Source organism: Pinus tabuliformis, chromosome 4_2 (genome assembly GCF_031772625.1).
Source record: "Pinus tabuliformis cultivar Carrire ecotype Pingquan chromosome 4_2, CPIR1, whole genome shotgun sequence".
NCBI classification, from domain to species: domain Eukaryota; kingdom Viridiplantae; phylum Streptophyta; class Pinopsida; order Pinales; family Pinaceae; genus Pinus; species Pinus tabuliformis.
In genome coordinates, this window is record NC_142304.1 from 525,384,563 (window position 1) to 525,412,498 (window position 27,936).

Consider the following 27,936-nt stretch of genomic DNA (forward strand, 5'->3'; position numbering starts at 1 on the left):
AGATCCTTGCATTATTTCACAAAGATGATATTCAAACTTTTATGCTTCATCACAAAGATGTGGTGGCTTCATCACATGGATATTCAATGATAGTTCTTCAATGGCTTTCCAGCTCTGAAACCTTGTTGAGAAATCCAAAGTGTGGCAAGTTAATCGATTTCTCTTATTATGGCATTATCTTGTGATGTTTCGTTCTTATTATTCTTTCTTTCGATTTATCTTTTGTTATCATCAAGACTAATTCCAAACAACAAATAACAGAGGACACGAGATGTAGGCATGCAACTAGGGCAAAACCCCACTCCAGGGGAAAACCCGGTCAAAATTCTTCCTTCAGTAGATTCAAAACAAGATGAGACGACCAAGACCTTCACAACCTATACTAGAGACTTCCTAATTTCCTCCATCAAGTCAACCTTGCATTTTCTTCTTCAGTTGTTTGATACCTCAGATCATTTGTAGATCTCCATAGGTAGTTGTACTGGGTTCCCTTTCTTCAACGAGTTGTAGACCGAATGTACTTCTTTATTGAACTTGTATTACTTTTGTCCATATACATGTCATTGCTTCGACCTTATCATTGTTTCAACCCTTATACATGTCACTGCTTCTTATCAATGCTCTAGCCCATGTACATGTCATTGCTCTGACTATATCAATGCTTTAGCATATGTACATATCATTGCTCCGACCATGCACATGTCACTGATCCTAAATTCTTCTATAGCGAAGTTATGGCTGTGACTGTAACTTCACCGAAAATCTATGAACCTAATCTCTAATTGATCCAATTTGATTTTCCTGTAGTATATAGAAACCCATCATTGTGACATTCGAATCTCCTTTTCAGATTTTCCATCGAACCTTCAATTTGCATTTACTTCTATGATTTCACTCTGAAATTGATCCGAATTTCTTCACTATGTTTGATGCAAAGACCTCATGCTTATATATATAGTTGTTTGCCCATCATAAATGAGCCAACATGAGTTCATGAAGAGAAGTGTCTTTATAAGGTTAGGTCGACATGAGTTCATTGAGTGAGCTAACTTGATGATGATTCTTTTGACAAATAAATTACATTTTGACTAAAGTACAATTATGAAGACCTAGCCTAGTTACATTCTTCAACATCAAGGTCAGCTTGGGGGCGTATTGTGTCCATTTGAGCACATCATCAGATAGTGCAATGCGCAAGCTTTCAAGCTCAATGTTTCAATATCTAGAGGCTCATCAAGAAGCATGTGGAAGTTGCTCAAGGCCCAACACTCATCTCTGGAGGGGCCACAAAGTCAGGTTTTCTCTCAAAACATAGCAAAGTATCCCGTGGAAGGTGCTGAAGAAGAGTCAAGTTATCGCTCAAGGGATCTCTACTGCATATCTGATACCACCTAAACGAAACCTATCAAGATCAAGTGAGATCACCTTCATTAGGGACATGAAACCATTAAAGTGTCATGGTGAACCATATGTAATGTTAGAGGCACAAAAATACTTCGCACAAAACTCACCTTCAAATGTCTAACTAGATTATGACTTGTAAACAAGTTTAGGGATGATTAGGTCGACAACCTTATTAGGTGTTTCCAGCCTCCAAGGGGAGTGACATGTTCCTGGTTGATCCATCAATCCACAGGTGTTTGTGACATGGTGGTCATGGAGTGGTTGAGCCTTCAAGAAATATGCCACAACCATGAGACCTTCTAATGGGGGGCCCAACATCCTAAGTGTAATTATATAAGGAGGGAGCGATCATGGTGGCACGAGTTACCCCTTTCCTCAGCCCGCTTTTGCCACCCCTTTGGTGCACCTTTTACTTTAATGATTTGTCTTTATTTGGTGCTTAGCTTAGGAGCCCAAGCTTGCTTGATGCTTTTTCAATACCCCTTTAAGATGTAGCAGTTTATCGCTCATTAGGGTTGGGACATTTGAGAGTTCCTTTGTTTGAGATTGAAGCATTGAATGTTTGAGGAATTGGGTGATGGCTAATGAGGGGGGTGGAGCTCATGCTATGCTTTTGCCTACGTGCTAAATATTGTCCCAGCCATATTTTGCAATTTACATTTTTTTCATTTTGGCTTTATATGCTTTTATTGTTCTTTTAGTTGCATCAACCTTCGGGCCAAGTTTCGGGGCCTTGACTAAGGATGTGGATACAAGGTCCTAATCCCAGTGACCATTGACTACCAGCCTGAAGAATGTGGAGATGAATAATCGGGAGAGATGGAAAGTGGTGTGGATTACCTTGGACACAATCAGTGCTTCCCTAGTAGTGCCCTTCCTAAACCCTAGGGCCTCAAAGTAGGTCTCACTGTACTAGAGTGAAAGACTAATCTCCGAAGTGAAGTGTGGGTACAAGGATACAATGGAGATCGGTCAATCATCCAATTTGCTCCATTATCCATCTTAATATGCCCATAACATTAATTAAAAGCACATGATTGCTAGAATGCTTAGAGTACCTACCGATAGATGACTCGCCTTCGTTCAAGAAGAATGCCAGATGGGAGAGAGAGTTGACTGGAGCAATGGGTGGAGAACTCTGGCATAATGCTAGGTGCTGACCATCATAGGGCTGCTGACTGGCTGGCTGTCAAGTGAGGAGAAAAAATTTCTCCCATGGGTTACCAACTTTTGGTGGGTAACAGGTCCAAGTGGGGAATGGCAATGACTTAAATTTTGGGTGTTTCATCACTGTAATGACTCAAGAGCAGCATTGTTGAAGTAGAATGTGTAATTAATGTCGAGGAAGACGGGTGGATAACCATCTTGATATCAACCTCCTTGCGATCAGAGGTTGCGTGAAATTCAATATTAGATTGAGAAAGTTGATGAGGAAGCAAGTGACAATGTTGGAGGTGGAACAAAACTATAATAAGATATTAATATATGACAACTGATTTATGAGAGGCTAAATTCCATCAGTCAAATAATTTCTGATTTTTGGCAGACTAACTTCTACGTCATCTAACATTGTAGGATCTCTTGAATGAAGAAGATTGAAAGTCTTCTTATATATTTGTGGTCCCTTGATGTCAAAGATTTATAGGATGTGAAATCTGGGAATCACATTATTTTTATGTTTGGTCTCAAAAGATTTGGCTGATCATTAATTCAATCATGACTACAGTACAACTACAATGTCTGATACTCACCAGTAGGTTCGTGTCTTTTCTGCATTTACCTAGGCATGAGATTCTCATATTGAATTTTCTGGCAAAATGTAGTTTTCCTGAAATAATGTTCTACCCATCATATTTATTGGATTTTAATGCCCTCCCTATTGAAGCTACTATGTGCTGCTGTTTTTTTAAGGCAATTTCTGAACTAGCTTTACTGACATTTATAACATCCTGAATTTGGTCTGCTGTTTCTGGATGTTAGTGGCATTGACTAACCCTTCTTGCTTACATTGTGCTTTCGTGGGATTACATGTTAAAATTCCCAATTTGGGTGCTGATTGCTATTGCACCAAGAGTACAGCTGAAAGAATATTCTGCATTTTTGTTTCAATGCTTGTAGCAGAGCCTGTAACATTCTGTTCATTTCATAACCCATCTTAATCCTAAAATGAAAGAGAATATACATGTAAAATCGAATTTATGAATGCACAGGCCATTAACTGCATTGTTTTTCTTTTCCTTTGCATTGGTAAGATGTTGCGCATTTAAGACAGATTCTTAAGTATTGTCCTGAAACAAAAATGTCACTGACTTATCACGTTTCACATGAATTTCATCGCATTTCAACATGTGGGATCTTTTCCTTTTTCATACAGTACCCTAAAATCATCTCTTTTGTATTTTGTTTTGCATATGCCCATTTAGAAATTCAATCAAGATGTGCAGTCTACATTGATCATGTTGCACATCATTCACAACTTGATTAGGAGAGGATTTCTTTAAAAATTCTTTTGTCTTATCTTTTATCCTTTCAGTGAAAATTACTTTGAAATTGTCTAGCCAGGAACCACAACAGATGAAATTGACAAGGCTGTGCACAAGATGATAATTAGTGCTGGTGCATATCCATCTCCTTTGGGTTACAAAGGCTTCCCAAAGAGTATTTGCACTTCAGTAAATGAGTGTGCTTTTCATGGTATTCCTGACTTTCGCCCCTTGGAGGTAATTTATGCTTTTGAATTGCTTTAGGGCTGCTGCAGCTGCCTTCACATTTTTATCGGTAACTCTATGTTGAAAACGTATATGGCAGGATGGTGATATTATCAACATTGATGTTACTGTCTTCTTGAATGTGAGTACAGTTGTTCTCAACATCCTTTCTAAGCCTACAATTTTTTTCTTTCTATATCTAATATATGACATTGCGTATAGTTGGATATCGAATTGTATCTTTGAAAATATTTGGTTGAAGAAACTTTGTAATATTTCTTCTGGATGATGTAGATTCACTATACTTTACTCTCTGTTATATTCTGACAGATCTGTAGTTTATCCAACTTTCAATTTTCTGTAGGGCTATCATGCAGATACATCGAAAACATTCTTATGTGGAAATGTTGATGATATTGCAAGGCAATTAGTGAAGGTAAAATCCTTTCCAGCCATTCAATCTAGTTCTGCAAATTAATTTACTACTTTTACCCAATCGATTGTAACTTTTCGTTGTTTTCATGTATTTAACCTTGTCGGTCCTCTCTCAGCTTCACTTTAGTTTGATAAAAAAAAATGGCACATTGCATGCCTGTTGAAATAAACATTCAACATAGTTCATTTGCTAACAAATATCCAACATAAGAAGGACAATAGACATAAATGCATATAGGACAGATCAATATAATTGAATGACATAGAATGGAAGATATGTGACTGAAGTGTCTTCAGACACATGACTTTTATTAATCGAGAAAAAGAAAAAACTATATAATTGATGCAAGAGCTATAAAACTCAATCACTCTCACATGAGAAGAAGATAGCTTAAATAAGTTCTTAATTCTTGTTTACTATACTAAATTTAATATGGCGAGCTACTCACATAATCACGTGAAGATGAGAAGTGTCCATGTACAATAATTCGGGAATATATTTATTCTTCTAATTAATAATCCTAAGAAACAACTAAGTTCTAGAAATACATCACGTCTAAAATTATTTATTCTAGAAATAATCATCCTAGGAAAAGGCTGACTGTAGGATCATCATGGCTAACAATTTCCCATTTGATTGAAAAGTACATTTGAGCTCAGTTCTGAATTTAGTAAATTTTTTTCCCAAGGGGTTTTGTGAAGATATTTGAAATCTGATCTTTAGAAGGACAAGGTGGTTTGATGATCCCCTTTGTGATAAATATCTTGATATAATGGTACTTAGTGTCAACATGCTTTGTTTTGGAATGAAAAACTGGATTCTCAGCAAGTTTTGTGGTTGCTTGATGCACAATAATATTTAAATGCTCAATAAAAAACATAATATTTTATAGAAATGAATATGAATGAACTGATAAATTACATGGATGGGCCCCGTATAAATAATCTAAGTGGGTGCCCCTTTAATGGAGTCATGTCTTTTCATATCATGACTTTTCAAGTAATGTTGTTATAATTTATAATTTATAGTTTATTAATTCGTTATTGTTATTATTATTATTATATTTTTGTTTTTTATTCTTTATATATGTAACATTGCCTTCCCCTTTGAGAAATGCTTTGTCCTCAAAGCATGGGTAATGAAGGATGTTGCTGATAAAATTTCTCTGTTTCCCAAGAAGCATCTTCTTTCGGTAGGTTCTTCCACTAAATGAGATATTCTCTATTTACTCGTGATCGTAATTTATTTTCTCTGGTGGTAATTGTGAAAATTTGCTGCAATAATTGATTTATTTCTCCTACTTATTTATGATAAGTTATTTACCAATACTTAAGTAAATACCAAAATAAATTCAGTTGCAGAGTTCACAAACTAGAATTGAAAATTAAACGGCAAGAGAAAACATCAACATATGAACAATCACATTCACACGCTTGTTTTTGGACAATCGCCCCCAGAAAAACCCAATGTGGGAAAATCGGTGCAATAGATCTGAGGATTCTTATTATTGGCAGTAAATATCTAAATACAATTTAGGATGTTCATCTAGCAATCCTTTACAGAGAAAACACTGGTAGAAACTCAGAGTGAGTTTTACCTCACTTCACTCGGTAGAATTCCGACTGATTCGGCACAAGACTGGCTAACCCCGACTATTTCTGCGCTGGCTCTATGTCACCTTCTCTACCTTTTGCATCAGCTCTCCTGGCTGTTCCGACAGTTTTCGACAGTTCCGGCAGTTCTCGACAATTCTGACAATTCTGACTGTTCTGGATTCTGTGTGACAGGTAGATTTTCTGCTTTGCGCTGGCCCTTCTGGCTCTGCATCAGGACTGCGTGGACCTAGCTGGCCCAACGCCAGCTCTCCCGGCCACTGCATTGCCTCTCTGCAAGCTCTCTCTGCCTCTTTGTTTTGTATTTTCCAGAAAGTCCTCCCGGATTCTCTCTGCTCCTCAGTTGCAAGATCTCCCCAATCAATTTTCCTCTTGAGAACTTCTCACCTCAGAAAATCGATTTCCTCAATCTCTCTGTGTATTCCAAATGAACCCCAAGCCTCCATTTTATACTTTTCCTGTTGCGTCTTCAATGACCGAGATTAAGTCTCTAATCAATGGCTAAGATTAAAACATGACTTGATCTGCCTTCTAGATCATTCTCACCCATATTGTGATTATTACCCTTTAATATTTTATTTCCCTAAGTTTCGACTTAGGAACTCCATTAAAAATATTAATTATTTTAATAAAATACAATCCAGGTGGAATTTCACCAAACAGTTTCTGGGTTCTTTAGAACTCATGTGCCTTAGCCTCTCCACCAATTTTCAAGGCTAGAGCACTTTCGATGCTACCAAAAATTAACACTCCCTCTTAGCGAGGAAAGTGCTCTAGCAACAATGTCTACTTTCATGCTGCTCTATTTTTGAAGCATCTCCTTTCTGCACTGCTGCTGCCACCAACACTGTGCTACTGCTGCTACTGTACTGCTGCCCATGACACTGCCACTGCCACTGCTGCATCTGTACTATAGCTCCCTCTCAAACGCTGCATCATTCTATTGAAAGGGATTTTCCAACATACCCATCTGTTCCCGAAATTGAACAAACTTGGCTCTTCCTAGAGCCTTGGTGAGTATGTTTGCCACCTGATTTCCTGTGGGAGTGTACTCCAACTGTACCGCTCCACGCTGAACACAATCTCTGATAAAGTGACACCGAATATCGATGTGTTTGGAGCGATCATGAAATACTGGATTTTCAAAGAGCTTGATACAACTCTGATTATCATAGAAGATCCTTGTCGCTTCCATGCTTCCCCTGAATAGATTTACAAACAGTTTCCTGAGCTATATAGCTTCACATGTTGCTTTGTTAGCTGCCATATACTTAGCTTCAGCGGAGCTTAGAGCTACAAACTTCTGCTTCTTACTGCTCTAAGAGGTCATCCCAGATCCAATACCGAAGCAATGCCCAACAGTACTTTTCCTGTCTACTGAACTTCCTGCCCAATCTGCATCAGTGAATCCACTCAATTCGATATCATTGCCCTTGGTGTACCTTAATCCAAAATTTACTGTTCCACGCACATACCTGAGAATGTGCTTTGCTGCTGCCCAGTGCACCCTTTTTGGTTCCACCATGAACTGACTAAGGGTGTTGATAGCATAACACAAGTCTGGCCTGGTGTTGACCAGATACATAAGTGACCCAATGAGTTGTCTGTATAAGGTGGGGTCCACTTCCTTGTCTCCCAAAGCATCTATTTTCTTCCAATTGGTAATCATAGGCATAGCCATAGGTCGACAATCCTGCATTCTGAATCTTTTCAGAATTTCTGATGCATATCTTCCTTGGCCAAGGAAGATCTCACCATCCTGTTGCCAAACTTCCAATCCCAGAAAATAGTGCATTAGCCCCAAATCCTTCATATCAAACTCAGTTTCCAGGTTCTTCTTACAATCCTCTATGAGTCTGGATGATCCTGTCAAAAATAGATCATCCACATACAATACCAGAATCAACGACTCCCCTTCTACCAGCAAATAATAAAGATTGGGATCGACATCGCTCTTGATGAATCCCAACTGCTGTAAGTAGCTGTCAATTCGACCATACCAAGCTCTGGGTGCTTGTTTTAGCTCGTACAAGGCTTTCTTCAACCTGCACACATGAGTTCTCTTTTCATGTGTTTTGAAACCTTCTGGCTGTTCGATATATACCTCTTCTTCTATCACCCCATTCAAGAACATTGTCTTGACATCCATTTGGTGAATCTCCCATCCCATCTGTGCTGCAAGGGATATAATGGATCTGATAGAGGTATATCGAGCTACTAGGGCAAAGGTTTCCTCATAGTCTATTCCTTCCTTTTGCGCATATCCTTTTGCGACAAACCTAGCCTTGTACTTATCTACGCTGCCATTTGCAGCATACTTGATCTTGTAGATCCATCTCGAACCTACAACTGATTTGTTCTTTGGTCTTGGTACAATTTCCCAGACATCATTTGTCATGATAGAATTGTACTCTTCTACCATGGCATCCACCCATACCTGGTGTTGTACGGCTTCTTGAAAACTAGAGGGTTCTTTGACCTAAGCTACCAATGCTTGGTACCTGTCAGGTTGTCTATGTTGCCTTTTCTCAACTCTAGGAGCTCCAACAAATTCCTCTGTGTCCCTCAGAGTCTGTCGTACTTCTCGGCTAGTTCTTCCACTGGTGGTGGGAGGTTCCATCTGTTCCTCTTCTTGTACCTATTGTGACACTCCTGACTCCTCTTCTCTTGAGGAGATGCTAGTACTGGTTACCGTGCTTGAACCATATGCTTGTCTTCCTGCTAGATCTGATCCCTGTTACTGGACTAGAGGAGCATTCTCATCTTGTTCCTCAAATGGCATCTCACGAGATTTCCTGAAGGCTCTATCTTCCATGAACTTCGCATCTTGCCTTACTACAATCTTTCTGCTGCTCGGAATGTAGATCCGATACGCCTTTGAAGTCTCACTGTAACCTACTAGATACCCAACTTCGGCAGTCTGCTCTATTTGCTTCGCTTCTCTTCTGGAATATGACAATAAGCTACAATTTCGAATATCCTAAGGTGACTTACTTCTGGCTTCTTTCTCTTGAAAACTGCCTCTGGTGTTTTCTTTCCTAAAGCCCTGTGAGGAGTCCTGTTCTGAATGTGTACAGCCATGCTGCATGCTTTTGCCCATAAAAACTTGGGTAGATTCTGATCATATAACATCGCCTTTGCTGCTCCAACAATAGTTCTGTTCTTCCTTTCTGTAACTCTATTCTGTTATGGATTATTGGGTGTTGTCCATTCTCTTCGGATCCCTTCTCTTGCATAGAAATCAGTGAAGTTCTTATCTGGGTATTCTCCGCCATTATCTAAGCGCAATATCTTGATCGTCCTTCCTGTCAAGTTTTCCACTAGAGCCTACTCTTTAAACCGATCAAATACCTCATCCTTGGTTCTCAAAAAATAGATCCAAGTTTTCTTGGAATGGTCATCTATGAAGGTAACAAAATACTCAGCGCCACTGATGGCACTTGTAGACATCGGACTACAAATGTCTGAGTGTATTAACCCCAATACACTCTTAGCTCTATTGTTTCTTCTGGAATACGCTGCTTTGGCGTACTTACCTAGCACACAATGTTGATTTTTGGTAGCATCAAATGTGCTCTAGCCTTGAAATTTGGAGGAGAGGCTAAGGCACATGAGATCTCCAAGACTTGGAAATCGTTTTGGAAAATTCCACCTAGATGAGGAGCTATTAAAATAATTAATAAGTCTAAAGTTAGGAAAATAAAAATATTAATGAGTATTAATAAAGATAAGGGTGAGAAGCTTCTAAGAGATGAGGATCAAGTCTGTTTTAATCTTAGCTGTTGATTAAGGATTTAATCTTGGCCGTTGATTTGTCAATAGGAAAAGTATAAGAGAAGACTTGAGGATCATTTGGAGACACACCGATAGATACTCAGTATCTCAAGGAAAATCGATTCTCAAGTAGAGGAGATCGATTTCGAGGGAGAGTTGCAAGGTGGAGGAAGAGGAGGGCATCAGTAGCAGACAGTGACTGAGGAGGAGGTGACGCAGGGACAGTGGGAGACAACACAGAGAGAGACGCAGAGCTTACGCAGGCTGACGTAGAGGGACGCAAGGCAACGCAGAGTGACGCAAAAGTGGGAGCAGGTTCTCCAAAGTGTCAGAAGGTCTCAAAGGGAAAGTCTTAGGTGTTTTCTTTCAGTTTCTATGTAAAATCATTCCTTGTAAAAGCAATTGCTGCTGAAGATTAATAAAGTCCTCATCTGCTGCACTGGTTTTCCCACATTGGGTTTTTCCGGGGACAATTGTCCAAAAATAACTATGTTGATGTGATTGTTTCTTGTGCATATATTTTTCTATGGGTAATTGTGTGATAACTGTAGTAGAATTTATTTTAATATTTGCTGAAGGGATTTCGTAAATAACTTATTGTGAATAATAAGTAGGTGAAATAAATCAGTTGCTGCAGTAGTAGAATTTCAGTTTAGAAATTTTCACATGGTATTGGAGCAGAGATCTGACAACAGGAAAGGAAAATCGGTTATGGGTCAAGAGCATGATGCAGAGGCATCCACTCAAGGGGACTCGCGCAGATTTCCAGAAGAATGAACAAGGGACATAAATTACGATTATTCTATGTTAGCTTCCAGATGGAAGAAGAAGTCGCTTGCTTAGCAAGCTCTGCCTCCTCAGAGGTTTGGTATATAGATAGTGGAGCTTCCTGGCATATGATAGGAATCTGAGAATGTTTTTTCACATTATCAGGAAGAAAGAATGAATTTTCAGATCACCATGGGAAAATGGCAAAGTGTACTCCAGTAGGAAGAGGTGTCACAGTTTTTCAAACTGAAGTAGGAAAGCGGCTTCGAGTAACCAATGTGCTGCATGTGCCAAGATTGGGGATGAACTTACTTTCCGTATCTCATCTTCAAAACAAGGGCTATGACGTTTTCTTCATTAAGGAGAAAGTATATGTTAAACACCTGAGTTGGAAAAAGAAGGCCCAGATTGGAATCATAAGTAACAGGTTATACAGGTTGCAGCTAGAATCACTAGTGTCACTGATAGGGAGTAATGGAGACAAAGATTTGAATGAATCTATGGCACAGGAGGATTGGACACTTACACCATGGGGCTCTGAGAATTCTCAGGAAAATAGTATCAGGAGTTCCAGAACTAAGTACCGAATGAGATGATGTATGCAGAGGGTGCGCTCTGGGAAAGTATGCCAAAGCAACGTTTTCCAGAAGTAACAATAGGGCTAAGAGTGTGCTAGGATTGATACACTCAGACATCTGTGGACCGATGTCCACAAAAGCTCTTAGTGGTGCCGAATACTTCGTCACCTTCATCGATGACCATTCCAGGAAGACTTGGATCTACTTTCTGAAAACCAAGGATGAGGTTTTCGGTTGATTCAAAGAGTTCAAGGCTCTAGTGGAGAATCTGACAGGAAAGAAGATAAAAGTGTTGCGCTTAGACAATGGTGGAGAGTATGTTGACAAGGACTTCACTGATTTTTGCGCTAAGGAAGGCATCAGAAGAGAGTGGATAGCTCCCTACAATCTGGAGCAGAATGGAGTAGCAGAAAGGAAAAACAGGACTATTGTGGAAGCAGCTAGGGCAATGCTGTATGATCAGGATATGCCTAAATTCCTGTGGGTAGAAGCATGCAGTACGATATTTTATGTCCAGAACAGGACTCCACATAGGGCATTGGGAAAAATCACTCCGGAGAAGGTCTTCACTGGGAAGACACCCGAAGTCAGTCATTTTAGGATATTTGGGAGTTTAGTGTATTGCCGTATCCCCGAAGAGAAGAGAAAGAAATTAGATCAAACTGTTGAGAAAGGATATATTGTGGGATATAGCGAGAATGCTAAGGCATCTAGAGTCTATCTTCCAGGGAGTAGGAAGGTAGTAGTTCGGCAGGATGTAAAGTTCATGGAGGATAGAGTTTTCACCCGAGAAATGCCTTTCGAGGAGCAATCGAAAGATGAGTCGTTGGTCAAACCACATCAACCAGCGGAAACTAGTACCAAAAATTCTCCTGAAGACAAAGCTTCAGAACAGGAGGAATCTTAGGAAGAGGAAGAGCTGATAGATGTGCCTACTACTAGTGGAAGAACGAGCCGGGAACTCCGACAGATTCTATGGGATTCAGAAGACTTCATTGGTGCACCCAGGAATAGTAAAGGGAGCAAAGACAACCAGACAGATACCAGACCTTAGTAGCTCAGGTTGGGGAACCTTCTAGTTTTCAGGAGGCCGTTTAGCATCATGTATGGGTGGATGCTATGGTAGAGGAATACAACTCTATAATGGTTAATGATGTCTGGGAAGTGGTACCTAGCCCTTAGAACAGATCAGTGGTAGGTTCGAGATGGATCTACAAGGTCAAATATGCTACAGATGACAGTGTGGAAAAATACAAAGCCATGTTTGTGGCTAAGGGGTATGCTCATAATGAAGGGACAGACTACGAAGAAACCTTTGTCCCAGTAGCCAGGCATACTTCTATTAGAACTGTGATATCTCTTGCAGCACAGATGGGGTGGGAGATTCATCAGATGGATGTCAAGACGACATTCTTGAATGGGATAATAGAAGAGGAAGTATAAATTGAATAGCTAGAAGGTTCTGAGACACATGAGAAGAAATCTCATGTATGCAGATTAAAGAAAGCCTTGTATGGGCTTAAGCAGGCACCTAGGGCATGGTACTGTCGAATTGATGGCTACTTGCAGAAGATGGGGTTCGTCAAGAGTGACGCAGACCCTAATCTCTACTATCTGGTCATAGAGAATGAGCCTCTAATCCTAGTATTATATGTGGATGATCTCTTCCTGACAGGATCATCCAGGCTCATCAAACACTGCAAGAAGAACCTAGCCACATAATTCAACATGAAGGATTTGGGACAGATGCATTATTTCCTGGGGTTGGAAATTTGGCAGCAGAAAGGTGAGATCTTCCTTGGACAAAGGAGATATGCTACAGAAATCTTGAAGAGATTCAGGATGCAGAACTGTAGACCTATGGCTACTCCAATGATCACCAACTGGAAGAAGATTGATGCATCAGAAGATAAGGACATTGATCCCACCTTGTACAGGCAACTTATAGGGTCCCTGATGTATCTGGTTAATACTAGGCCAAACATTTGTTACACTGTCAACACCCTCAGTCAGTTCATGGTGGAACCTAAGAGGGCGCACTGGGAAGAAACCAAACATGTTCTCAGGTATATACAAGGAATAGTCGAGCATGGACTATTGCACACCAGAGGTAATGACATCAGGCTGAGTGGGTTCATTGACGCAGATTGGGCTGAAAGTTCAATAGATCGGAAAAGTACAACTGGGTATTGTTTCAACATTGGATCAGGAATGACCTCCTGGTGCAGTAGGAAACATAAATATGTGGCTCTGAGCTCAGCTAAAGCAGAATATATGGCAGCTAGCACAACTGCTTGCGAAGCCACATGGCTTAGGAAATTGCTTGTGAATCTATTCAGGAAAAGGATGGAAGCAACCAGGATCATGTGTGATAATCAGAGTTGCATCAAGCTCTCTGAGAATCTAGTATTTCATGATCGGTCGAAGCACATTGATATCAGGTGTCACTTTGTCAGAGATTGTGTCCAACGAGGGGCAGTACAGTTGAGATACACTCCTACAGGAGAACAGGTGGCAGACATCCTCACCAAGGCTCTAGGAAGAACAAAGTTTGTTTATTTCAGGGAGAAGATGGGGATGGTAAAGAATCCATTTCAGTAGCAAAAATGGATAAGTGTCAAGAGTTGCAGTGCAGTAGTTAGCAATGGCAGTGCTATGGGCAACATGATGCAACATGTTGAGAGGGAGCTGCAGTACAAGTGCGACAGTGGCTGTGGCGGTGTCATGGGCAGCAGTACAGGAAGCAACAATGCAGGGGATGTTAGGCAGTAGGCCAAGCATCAACACAGGTACCGATGCAAAAGATCAGTGTGATGCTTTTATAGTGAAACATTGCTAGAGCACATTCCTCGCTAAGAGGGAGTGTTGATTTTTGGTAGCATCGGATGTCCTCTAGCCTTGAAATTTGGAGGAGAGGCTAAGGCACATGATATCTCCAAGACCCAAAAATCGTTTTGGAAAATTCCACCCGGATGAGGAGTTATTAAAATAATTAATATTTTTAATGGGTTCTTAAGTTTAAACATAGGAAAATAAAAATATTAACGAGTATTAATAAAGATAAGGGCGAGAAGCTTCTAAGAGACGAGGCTCAAGTCTATTTTAATCTTAGCCGTTGATTAAGGACTTAATATCGATCGTTGATTCGTCAATAGGAAAAGTATAAGAGAAGACTTGAGGATCATTTGGAGACACACCGACAAATACTCAATATCTCAACGAAAATCGATTCTTAAGTAGAGGAGATCGATTTCAGAGGGAGAGTTGTAGGGTGGAGGAAGAGGAGGGCATCAACAACAGGCAGTGACTGAGGATGAGGTGACGCAGGGACAGTGGGAGACAGTGCAGAGAGAGACGCAGTCCAGAGGAGAGACGTAGAGCTTACGCACGCTGACGTAGAGGGACGTAGAGCCACGCTGGGTCACCCAAAGTGACGCAGGTGTGATGCAGAAGTGGGAGCGGGTCTCCAAAGTGTCAGAAGGTCTCAAAGGGAAAGTCTCAGGTTTTTTCTTTCATTTTCTCTGTAAAATCATTCCTTGTAAAAGCGATTGCTACTAAAGATTAATAAAGCCCTCATCTGCTGCACCGGTTTTCCCACATTGGGTTTTTCTGGGGACAATTATCCAAAAATAACAGTGTTGATGTGATTGGTTCTTGTGCATATATTTTTCTCTAGGTAATAATGTGATAATTGCAGTAGAATTTATTTTAATATTTGCTAAAGGGATTTCATAAATAACTTATTGTGAATAATAAGTAGGTGAAATAAATCAGTTGCTGCAGTAGTAGAATTTCAGTTTAGAAATTTTCACACGCAGCCTCTGAATGTATCATCATGCTTGGTAGGAAGCACTGGAACCCCCGTAATAGTTCCTTGAGCATCCGTAGCGCCCCATGATGTAAGTGTCCCATCCTCCTATGCCACAACTCATTTAATTCTTTTTCTCCATCGACATTATTGCTTATAAGTGCCATAGGAGACTTGAGTTGCAACTTGTATAATCTGTTGCTTCAAGTTCCAATCTGGGCCCTCTTTTTCCACCTCGGATGCTTGACATATACTCTATCACCAATGAAGTATACATCATATCCCTTATCTTGTAATTGAGAGACAAATCAAATTCATTCCCATACCTGGCACATGCAGTACATTCGTGCCCTGAAGACCATCTCCTATTGTTGTCTGGAATATAACAGTTACTTTTCCTACTGAGGTGCACTTCGTCCTGTGGCTGTTACCTATTGTGATTTGAAAGTTCATTTGTTCCTCTTGATAGCTCGAGAAATATTCTCATTCTCCAGTCATATGAGCTGAAGCCCCGCTATCAATGTACTAGTCCTCGGCTGATGCAAAACTTGATAGGCAAGCAAACTCCTCTTCCAGCCTGGAAGCTAATTCAGAAATATTTGATCCCTACTGTTCTCCATACCCTTTTTGTTTGCTTCCATATTACCTGAACCTTGCTTTGATACCATGTGAAAATTTGCTGCAATAATTGATTTATTTCTCCTACTTATTTATCATAAGTTATTTACCAATACTTCAGTAAATACCAAAATAAATTCAGTTGCAGACTTCACAAACGAGAACTGAAAATTTAGTGGAAAGAGAAACATCAGCATATGTACAATCACATCGACACACTTATTTTTGGACAATCGTCCTTGGAAATACCCAATGTGGGAAAACCGGTGCAACAGATTTGAGGATTCTTTTTATTGGTAGTAAATATCTGAATACAATCTAGGATGCTTAGCTAATCCTTTCCAGAGAAAATACATCCATCAAGTGGTAGGTGGCATGTGATATAATGATGGAATGGAGTGGGGATCAGGGGAAGGTTCCAAGCCACGTGCCACAGTACAAGGGTAGCTATAATGGAGGAAGCCCACACTTTGGTGTATGAGTGTAGGAGGGAGCAATCGTGATGCATGAGTTACCCCGACCTTTGAGTTTTCCACCCTTCTTCATATGCCTTTTTCTTTTGATTGATTTTCTTCATAACTGCTCGGGGCTCTAGAGGATGAGAGCATGATGTGTAGGATATAATAGTGATTACCCCCTTAAGGTGGGGCAGTTCATCGCCCACCATGGGTTGGGACAATCATGGGTTCCTTAATGATGAAAGGGGTCAATATGAGGGACCCTAGGAACGAGGGTGATGGCCATAATGATAGGGGTAGAGCTCATGATTAGCTTTTTCCCACGTGTTGAATATGTATGTTCCGACCATCTGTTGCATTTTATGGTACATTTCCTATTGAGAGTGTCCAAAATATGTTTTTTCTTTTCGTTTTAGCTGCATCGACCTCTAGGGCATCGTTCTAGGCCCGACCCAAGGTGTAGACAAGGAGAGAGAGAAGCTAACTCCTTATGGACCCAATGGACAAATGTGTATTTGGATGGGAAAAGTGTTGAATGGGGTTATAATAAGTGGAGGGGAGGTGATGTATATGGTGTTGAGAAGTGGGACCACATAACCAAAATTAGTTTTTCCCATGGAGTGCCATCCCTAAAGCTAGTAGCCAATAAAGGAGATCCCACGGGACTAGGGTAAAAGGTTAACCATTAAATTAGACAGAGGAGACAAGAGTACAAACCTAGTCCACTCTTTCTGCCGAATCCCCCCACTAATCCATGCCCAAAAGTGTCAGTGATAAGTAAACAAAAATACCGAACTACACAATGAAAAGTCATACCTTTGGGGTTGGAAGGCCCACCTTTAAACATATGATCATAACAGATGGGCGAGGTACCATATGGCTGGATCAGGCGACGAGAATATGACACACCGAGCTATCTGGTGGCTGCAAGGGGCTGCTAGCTGCGATTGAGGACCATCTAGGAGGAAAATTTTCTCCTTTGGATACCACCCACGGATGGTTGGTAACACATCCCATACGGAAAATTTTACAATTGAAACATGTCCTCTAGGCACAACCAAATTCTGTGGCACTTGACAGATGATCTAGAATGATAAAAATACATAGACTCGCTAATGCTATGACTACACTTGAGACCTTAGCATCGAGCCCCACTCTAGCTTTGGGGTATATGGGAGAAAAACTCTGCCAATTATTTGGGTACGGAAACACAAATAATTGGCAGAGGGTTAAAAACTCCCTACAGTGGAACTCTTTGCTAAGAATCAAAGGCTTACCTAGATGTTTTTACATGGCTTCGTAGTCATACTAGAATCATTTTTTACAATGATGGCCCACTGGCCTGCAGAATTTGGATTACAACTTTTGATAAAAATGCTGAAATATGATGATGATTTCTGGCTGTCTGACTGCTTGAAAATGATGTAATGCTTTGAAAAAATGTATGCTGCTATAGGGTAGTAGACACAGAGTGGTCAACAGGAAGCATTGACTAAATTGGCTTTGATACCACTGTTATGATACTAATATTCTGCTGGAACATTGAATTAAAATAGGGGAGGGGTAGGAAATTCATAAATCATATATAAAATATGTATGTATTTGAATAATATGAGTGATGATTTACAAGAGTTCTCGTGATTGTACAAATACTCAATGGCTAGTCACAAAGGTGAAGGGTTATAACTTGTAATCCTTAGGTTTATTTAATATTATTATTATTATGTAATGGATATTATTATTGTATTATGTTGATAATATACATTACAGTGGAGGACTGTACACAAAAAAGTTGCATTTGCCAAATAATAATCTTATTCAATTAGTTTCTCATTAATCTATTTTTCAATGTAGGTTACAGAGGAATGCTTGCTGAGAGCAATTGCTGTTTGCGGACCTGGAGTTGAAATTAAAGAACTTGGAAAGGCAGTCATGTGAGTTTCTAGAAGTTTGCCGCATTGGACTCTCGCCCCTTTCCTATCAAATATAGTCCTGTTATTGTTTTGTACTTGTCTGTTGGCAGAATTCTCCAATAGTTTTTTTTATTGCATTTCACTTTCATTGGAATTTAGAGCTTGAATGGTTGATTTCATTTGATCAAAATTCCAATAATTGAGTACATGTAAAATGTGGTTAGGAATGAAAGCACATAAAATAGCTTGATTTTTTTTCAGCTTATCGTTTTCTGTGCACATGAATGATTTTTTCTGAAATAAGTATTGTTAGTAACTTTAAGGTTTGATGAGAATTCTTAATATTTATCTTTGCGCATGCATTGTGTTGCCTCGCGTTCTTACTTGGTGCAAAAGCCCCCCTAAGAACAAGCTGTGAGACCCCAAGGGTGACTTAGGCAAGCTACACATTGTCATGTTATTAGACTTGCTTTCCTTTCCACCTTTAGAATAGGTGAAATCTACCCTAGGGGAGCTTTCCTGTGGGTAACTAAGCTCAATGTGTGTGGTATAGAATAAAAGCAAAACAGAGCTTAGAAAACAGAAAAAACTTTTGGAGATTTTTGTGTTTTTGAGTGGTGGGTTAAAGAGAAGATCAATGCCTTTCTTTGGATGGGCTGTGGGGCCAACATGCAAACTCAGGGGGACGATTCTTCAAATATCTAAAGGGAAAATTGGGCTTTCAGAAGAAGATTCAAAGAATTGTTGATTTAGCAAGCCAAATATCACAAATTGTACAAAGGGAAGGGTCTTCAAGAATCACACCACTTTCAAATCAATTTGAGAGTGTTCATTGCCTAAAGAGATCAGATTATGCTTTTGTTGTCAAGGAAGACTGGAGCAAGACTCACTCTCTTTAAAACAGCATAACCAAGAGAGTTTCTATCCTCCAATGTAGCGATGCTACACTATGACACCCAAATCAACTTTGGCAATCCAAGCCTGCAGTAAAAAGTTCACTAATATACACCAAGAATATTTGCCTCATTTCAACAAGGTTGAACATCCATTTCAAAAAGCTTAGACAAAGACAAGACAATTTTATTCCAAAGCTTGGGAGCTCTTTCACTCACACCTTACAAATGGAGAGAGTAAACCCTCATATAGGTTTCAACCCTATCTCCTTTCGCGACAACAAATATTTGTTTTCCTAGATCCTTGAGTCCTCCAAGGAATAACAAAAAAATATTCTTCTCAACAACTTCCTTGCTAAAAGTAGCAATGAGTTGAGATCCACAATTTCCTTCTAGAGGTTAAAGTAAAATATCCAATGGGAACAACACAATAGAGCTCTCAAGTAACTAACTCTAGTAGGCATGTGAAACAATGGTAAAATAATGGAGTTTGTTTCAACCACTTGCAAGAAGAGAGTTAAAGAAGAGGGTACCTACTTTAAATGAGGATTTTACCATGGAACAACCTCCAAAAAGAGTAATCTCTCTCCATATGTGCACCCCCCAAGATGTGTCCCACATGTGAATCAATCATCAAGAGATTAAGACATACTTAAATGAGTGGTCAGAATACAATGCCCTGTGACAGATTTTAACAATTTTTGCTGGAATTTCTATTATGATTATGTATTGGAGACCCATGGCCATTTTGCATCTATTGGTGTTGATTTGGTGGAATTCTAGTCACTCTGTTAAAAGATAATTGCTTCTAAAGCTAGGCTGACCTCAAGTGAATGTCCTCATTATGAAAAGTAATGCAAAGAGGCCTCAAAAGGAGCACTCGAGAAGTGTGCCAAACGCAAACTCCAATGTATAACCACCCTCAAAAGACATGCAACAAGCCCTCCAAATGGTACACATGACTCCAAAGTGTAACAACCATCTAGAGATCACGGCAAGTGAAATGGATATCATACTAGGAGGTTCACTTAGCATACAATGGATACCATAAACCAAGTGCTAAGTCAATACTATGAAGATCCTATTGCAGTTATTGGTTATTAATCTTCTATCTTCGCAGATTATTTGTCTTCTGTAAATAACTTACGACAAACACTGAATAACACAACTGTAATTTCACAAATAAATAATCATAGGCACTGAGGAAATAACACAAAATTTTGACATTGGTATTTTTGGACAAATTGTCCTTGGAATAACCCCGAAGGGAAAACCAGTTCTGCAGATGAGGGATTTTATTGTTCTTCAGCAAATCTGTAATTAAAATTTACATCAACTGTTTGCCATGTAATAGCAAACTTCTAGCAAATTAATTTCTTCACTTTTGGAAGTTGACTCGAACCCATGGAAGCAACTTGGTCCCTCTAAATCAATTCGGTCTCTCTCTATGACCCAAATCGATCCAACTAGTGCGTTCTTGGCAAATAACTCAGCCTTGTTGATTTCTAAGTGCAATATAGACTAGCACAATATTTTAGAAATACTAATAATTACTTTTGATGTTGATCTTCTTTTAAATAATTCCAATATATCATTCAACAATTATACTTCAGAAATTCAACCATACAAGAACAATAGAAAAGTAGAGATCACAATGTGCAATGAGAAGACAAAATTTACCTTGGGAAAACGCACTAAGGGGAAAACTCAACAACCTTTTCAATAGAGAAATTATTCTATTCAACAAGAGACACACCTAGACCTATGGTAAAACCTGGTCAACCCCTTCAAGTCAAGCCTCCCAATTTGATCTAGAATTTCGCTCTGCCTGATTTGACCCATAATTTCGGCCCTCCTACAACTTCCAATTACCCAAAATTTCGACCTCCTGTAACCTAAGTTGCACGAAACACTGAAACGTCTGGAAGTTTCGAAAACGGGTATGGCTGGAAACGTGACCCCCCAAAAATGGAAACGTCAGGCAAAACATCATATATATATATATATGTATGTACACAATTGTTTTTATAACTAAGTTAATAATGCATCTTGCAAGAAAAAGAGAATGAGACACATAAATGACATTTTAGAAGGAAAACCATGTCTATGTCAATTTTTGTAGATGATTAAATGATTCAAAATCCAAAATTATCATTTATAAATGAAGTTGTACATCCAAGATTTGAAAATTAGCCTTTATATGTTAGGTTTTACATCCAAAATCAACCTTTTTACGTGGCTATATGTGCTGAAAATCAAACATAAAATAAGCTAATGACAAGTGCAATTACATATATTATGATCCTAATCCTCATCTTCATTAACAAAAATTGAACAAGTTGCTTTTTTAACAGAACTAGAGGGATATCTTCCCTTTACGGAGGAGGAGCTCCGGCGATCGACAATGGTGGAACCCTAACCTAGGGTTTGTTACAGAACTCCCACCCATGGCGGCTTGCAGTTTGGGTTAACAGGTCACGGGCGCACTATCGGCTTGAACCGCGACAGCGGCATCGGGGTTCTCGGAGTTTTGTTTTACTTTGCGGTCCCCTCCTGGTTTCCCTGCCGCTCTGACCCCTCCTTACATTCCGCAGGCCGGTCCCCCGTTCGATTCCCGTTCTGGCCTTCTCACCGACAGATATCATGGAAAACGAAGATTTGGTTGACTATGAGGCGGACCCCACGCCTCACCAGGACATATGGGCTCATACAAAGAGACCTCAAATGATCCCGCGGAGTGTTGCTCTGGGCTTCGAGACAGGTGCTTCGTCTCTGCAGCCGCACCTGGCGAACACAGGGAAAAACAAATCTCCTGCCTTCCCTCCTGCGGACTCTTCGCCTCTCGACTGCCCGCCCCTCTCCCCTGCGACGGCACAGTTATTGGGTTCATGCTTTCAGAGCTCGCCCTTTCTCGACGCTCCTCTCCAGTACCAGTTCCGCCCTGCACTACCTCCGCCCCCTCCGCCTCCGCCTCCATCTAGCTCACATTCACCCTCTGTTTCATTTATGCCGCAGGCCCATCAGCCCTCCCTCCGCCCCTCCGTATCCCTTCTCCCCGGAACCAGCACCTCGACCCCCCGTACTCCGATACGCTCGGGTTGCTTCACTACTCCGCCGCTACCGGTTCGTTCCGCGGCTTCCGCTCAACATAGCTCTACCGACCCATGCCGTAAACTTCTAAAGGAGTTCCCCTTTGGAAAACGCTCCGAGAAGGTGACAAAAGGCAGATGCCTCCGGGCAATTGATTCGGATTTCAACATAATTTTCGGGCCTGAAGCACCGCTACCGGACGTGATGGATGCTGCTCGAAAGGTCCTGGTTGGGAGGGTCCGTGGCCGAACATACACTGCGGAGCGACTCAAGCTCTGGGTAGAGGAAATTTGGGGATCATTTTTTAAAGAACTTCCAGATATTATGGTCCTCACGAGGGGCTGGTTCGCTCTACATTTCCACCGGCCCGAATACACTCAGTGGGTCCTCACCCAATACTGGCACATTGAGCTCGCACCAGTCATGCTCAAGAGGTGGGATCCTCTCTTCGACCCGGAACGAGAACAATTGGGAGCTGGACCCATTTGGGTTCGCCTTCCTGGTCTGCCATGGCAATTTTGGAACCAGTATACATTTAAAAGAATCGGGGACACTCTAGGTACTTACCTGGAGCACGACAGATCTTATGAGAAATCGGGCACCAGGTCAATGGCTCGAATTCTAGTCCACTTGGACACCAGGCCAGGGTTAGAGGAAAAAATCACTCTGCACCACAATCATGTCTCGCGCAAACAGCCACTTGATTATGAAGGCGTTCCATTCCGATGTCGTAGGTGCCATAAAATTGGCCATCTTTACAAGGATTGCCCACTGATTGTGGGGGGGACATCTGAGGACACCAAAGGACCTCGTCAGCAGACCACTGTGGAACAAAATGCAGGAGATAATATACAAATGGATGGCGAGCAGGCACAACAGGAGACTCCATCAAAGAAGGTTGGGGATAGCGCTAAAAAGAACGCAAGACGGAAGGCATCGGCTACACCAGGACCGCCGCGTACTCGCTCAAAGACTGCTGAGGCTGCTCCAAAACCGGCGGAGGCTGCACCTATTCATTCGGGTAATGATTCCACCCCCATTTCTTCTCAATCTTTCTCTAATGATTTGCAATCATTTGTAAACTCCACTTTGCAAGCACCCCACTCTGAGTTTGTCTCCCTTCCCTCCATCCTTTGCACCATTGCCCCACCCCCTCCCACTTTTTCTACCACTCCTCCCTCTCACAACCTGATATTGGACTGTCCTGACTCACCATCCTCTCCGGTCGGATCCGGCTCCCACCATTATCATCTGAGACCTCGTGCAAGGTCTAGAATTCTAGGCCTGGGATCATCCCCTGGTCGGCACCGTAAACAAAAGCGAGGCAGACCTTCACAAATTTCTTCAGCAAAGCTACATGCTGTTGCGGATGTTGCCATGGGGCGACAGTCTACTATTGAACGGGCACTTAGAGCTATTGAGCCCATGACCTGCGGTGCCCCATGATCTGGCTCTCCTACAACTGCAGGGGACTAGCCAACCCCAAAAAACGCCTGGCTCTGAAAAGACTCCTACATGATGCTAGATGTGATATCATTCTCCTACAAGAAACTCTGTGTACTTCCGAGGTGGCGGTGAGATGCCTACAAGCTATGCTCCCTGGATGGGTTTTACATGGATTGGATGCGTGTGGTCGATCTGGCGGACTGCTCATTGGAATAAACCCAAGGAAAAGTAGGACACTCTCTGTCTGGGGGGGAAGAGGGTTCATAGGCATGGACATAATCATGGGTGACCTGGGCATTCCAATCAGATTTATCAATATTTATGGGCCTAATCAGAATAGACTTCCATTTTGGCAAGACTTCCTAAATGGCAATCATATTACTCAGAATACAGTGATTGGGGGAGACTTCAATTTCTCATTGGGGGTTGGAGAATCCTGGGGTCATCATGCACAGTGTGATCCTATCACGGATCAAATGCATATGCTATTAGGTGCACACCACCTCGTGGATATCCCCATGAACAAGAAGCTTCCTACTTGGCACAATCAGCGCACAGGAGAGGCCGCACTGGGGCGGCGACTGGACAGATATATGATGCACGAAGATCTGATACAGTTGGTTCCCTTATACAGACAATGGGTCAGCTCTGGGGGGCTATCGGATCACCACCCGATACTACTTCAGATCAGTGACAAAAAATCTAAGCCGCGTTCTCCCTTTAAATTCTTTGCTGGCTTTCTCCAAGAGCCGGAATACATCAAGATGGTCACGGATTTCTGGACAACACAGCCCCCACTGAGGGATCAGAGGAAAGCTTTGGACTTTTGTGATAGACTTAAGATGCTCAAAGCAATGACTGAGACCTGGGCGAGAACAAAGAGGAACAGAGACGAACAGACTCTGAAGGATACTGAAGCTCAGATTGCTCTATTGACCGATGAGAGAGGCACTGGCTATCATTCCGATACTTCCAAAACACATCTAAACCAACTGCTAGAGCAAAAAGCAAAGATTTTACAAGAAAAGGAGGAGCTATGGAGACTCAAAAGCAGAGCCATTTGGCTCAAAGCTGGGGACAGCAATACAAAATACTTTCACAACCTTGCCAATGGCAGAAAGGCATCAAATACCATTTGGAGACTACCAAGGGAACCAGATGGATGGGCTACCACACACCAGCAGCTTGCTAGCTTGGGAGTAACACATTTCAAGCGTCTATTCACGGCGCCGAATGTTGTAAATCTACCAGATATCATCAGACTAGCAGAAAAGTTCCCTCGGTTTGTTGGACAGGAAGATATTGAAGACCTCAATAATCCGGTCACTATACAAGAGCTGGAAAGTACACTCAAATGGTTTAAGAAAGACAAGAGCCCGGGGCCAGATGGCTGGCCAGTGGAATTCTACCTGGCATTTTATGATCTGCTGGGTGGTGACCTATTGGAAGTAGTGGAGGAGAGCAGGATCTCGGGGCACATCCATCCGCCTATGAACCAGACCTTCATCGCCCTGATCCCCAAATCCGATGACCCCACATCCTTCAATGACTTTCGCCCTATCTCCCTCTGTAATTGCCTCTACAAAATCATTGCAAAAATCATAGCCAACCGCATTAAACCTATCCTGTCCACACATATATCTGCAGAACAATTTGCCTTCCTCCAAAATCGCCACATCCAAGAGGCCATAGGCACTGCCCAGGAAGCCTTACACTCCATAAAGGTGAAGAACCTCAAAGGTGTGTCACTAAAGATTGATCTTGCAAAGGCTTTTGATAAGGTAAACTGGCTCTATCTTAAGATGATTCTTACCCATCTGGGTTTCCCCCATCTGTTTATTAACTGGATTATGGGCTGTGTTTCTTCTGTCTCCTTTGCCATTCTTATAAATGGTGCAGCCTCTGCCCGTTTTTACATCAACAGGGGAATCAGGCAAGGCTGCCCACTCTCCCCTCTACTATTTCTTATTGTTATGGAGGGCCTGAGTAGGCTCATCGAGGATGCAAAAAGGAATGGTGATCTCAGTGGTCTCAAAATCACTGACCAGTACTCTCTTACCCATCTACTGTTTGTCGACGATATTCTAATCTTCCTCAATGGTAGTGTCCGAGACATTATTGCATTAAATGATATTCTGCTACTCTTCTGTAAAGCCACGGGCATGGAAATCAACAGGGACAAATCCACAAGATCAATGATGAGATGCACTCAACAGGAAACTCAGCTGGCAATCCAATACTTCCCTTTCTTGGAAAATAACTTACTGGAAGGAATCAAATATCTTGGATTCAGATTAAGGCCGGATGGATATAAATCTGAACACTGGACCTGGCTTATTACTAAAATTGAAAAAAGGATCATCTGTTGGCAGCATCGACTACTATCAAAAGCTGGTAGATTACTGCTGATCAAATCAGTACTTGAGGCCACCCCAGTCTACTGGATGTCCCTCACATGGATTCCTAAAGGCATCCTACAAAAAATTCAACAAATCTGCAACAGGTTCCTGTGGAATGGCAATAAAAAGGGAAAGATTTTTGCTTGGACACGATGGTCTCTCGTTTCCATGCCAAAGAGATGGGGTGGGTGGGGGCTAAAATCCCTATCTGAATTCGCACAAGCATTAACAGCGAAACAGGGCTGGTCTCTCCTTAAAATGGACAGTTTATGGGCAGAAGTAATACACCAAAAATATATTTGGCCTTCCAACATCATTGAATGGCTTCGCAGACCCTCTTGGAATCAACAAGGCATATCCGCGATCTGGAGGGCCACACTAAAAGCCATGCCTCTCATCCGAGATAATCTTTTATGGAGAATTGGCAATGGGGCACAGGTTCGTATAGGCTTAGACCCTTGGCCTGGTTCAGGAAACGCACACCTCCTGCCGGATGGTCTGATTCGACATCTTAATAATGGAGGCATTAAATATCTGGCTCAGATTGGTGACCCTCATCGATCCACCATATTCACACAGGCATGGGTTACGGATCAACAGTGGCACCTAACAGAAGAATGGACTGAACATTGGCAAAGATACATACAGGCACTTTCTGAAACACACATCAAGCTTCATGATAAGGAAGATGAACTAATATGGGCACCGGCAAAATCTGGTATATATGCACCTAAGCTCGGCTACTTAAAAATCATCGAGGCCAAGAAACCTGATATACAAAAAAACTGGTGGAAAGATATATGGCAACTACAAGCACAGCCAAGGGCCAGACTTCTAATGTGGAACATTTTAGCTGACAAGCTTCCTACAGGCGCTATTCTTAAAAACCGGGCTTTCGCTGGACCTACCTGGTGCGTTCTCTGCAGAAAGGAGGAGGAATCATCGCCCCATCTATTCCTCACCTGTGAAGTCACATTGGATATATGGCAGCAGGTCAAACAGGCCCTCAATATTACCACGGCATGGCACGCTGCAGATATACCCACTGCCTGGGATCAGTGGTGGACTGCGGTGGCTACGGAAAAGGCCAGGAATTTACCGCTTGTGGTGTCCTGGTTCATTTGGAACAAACGCAATAACATTATCTTTGAGGACGGCAGGATTAATTGGCAGCTACTCCCGCCATCCATTTGCGCGGCATACACAGAAATTCCATTTGAAAACAAAATCAATCCACCAAGGAATATCATGCCCGAAATCATTAACAGGGATATGCCTTGGGCATATTTCGACGGGGCAGCTCCGGCTCATGGTTGTGGAGGGGGTATAATTTTTCATCTAACAGAAACACATTATTTTCACCTGAGATTGGGACTCGGTCCGGGTACCAATAATCATGCTGAGCTTATCACACTGAGACATCTTTTATTTTTTGCTCTATCCAAAAATTGTCGACAAATACAAATCTTTGGAGACTCAAAGATTGTGATTGACTGGGCAAATAATAAATCTATCTGTCATGCATATTCTTTGAAACACATCTTGGAAGAAATTGTTTTTTTAAAAACACATTTTGACCGGATCACTGTTTCTCATATCTACAGGGAAAGAAATGCAACTGCTGACCGACTCTCGAAAGAAGCGGCGGATCGTCCTCTAGGAGACTGGTTGATTGAAGAATACAATCCAGAGGGGATGCACAGATTCTATCATCGTCCATATATTGACGGCCTGCAACAAGGGGACATCCTCCCCAACTGAAATTTTTTGATCTTCATGTCAATTTTTTGTATATAAACAGCACAGCTCTGATTGGCGATATATAGATATTTCACTGTATGAGGGATATATACCTCAACTCTGCACTATTTATGGTTTTTTTAGTGAGATACTGGTACAAATTTTGTCGGATACAGACCCATCGTATCCTCAGTGACTTTTTATATGTAAATATTTGAACAGTGGTAAAGCCACACTACTGCATATGCCTTGGCATCAACAGCATGTAATCTCTATTATTTCTCTTTAAT

General features: G+C 41.4%; 1 protein-coding gene across 4 annotated transcripts in view; it reads left to right on the plus strand.

The window, feature by feature from the left end:
- Nucleotides 1–27,936, plus strand: part of LOC149170318 (methionine aminopeptidase 1D, chloroplastic/mitochondrial-like) — a 320,955-nt gene that overhangs the window by 76,063 nt on the left and 216,956 nt on the right. For all 4 annotated transcript variants that reach the window (XM_089428985.1, XM_089428982.1, XM_089428983.1 and 1 more), the window contains 4 exons: nucleotides 3,963–4,124; nucleotides 4,213–4,254; nucleotides 4,477–4,548; nucleotides 18,020–18,099. In XM_089428985.1, the coding sequence (XP_089285111.1) occupies nucleotides 3,963–4,124; nucleotides 4,213–4,254; nucleotides 4,477–4,548; nucleotides 18,020–18,099 (356 nt within the window). The remainder of the gene's footprint in view (nucleotides 1–3,962; nucleotides 4,125–4,212; nucleotides 4,255–4,476; nucleotides 4,549–18,019; nucleotides 18,100–27,936) is intronic.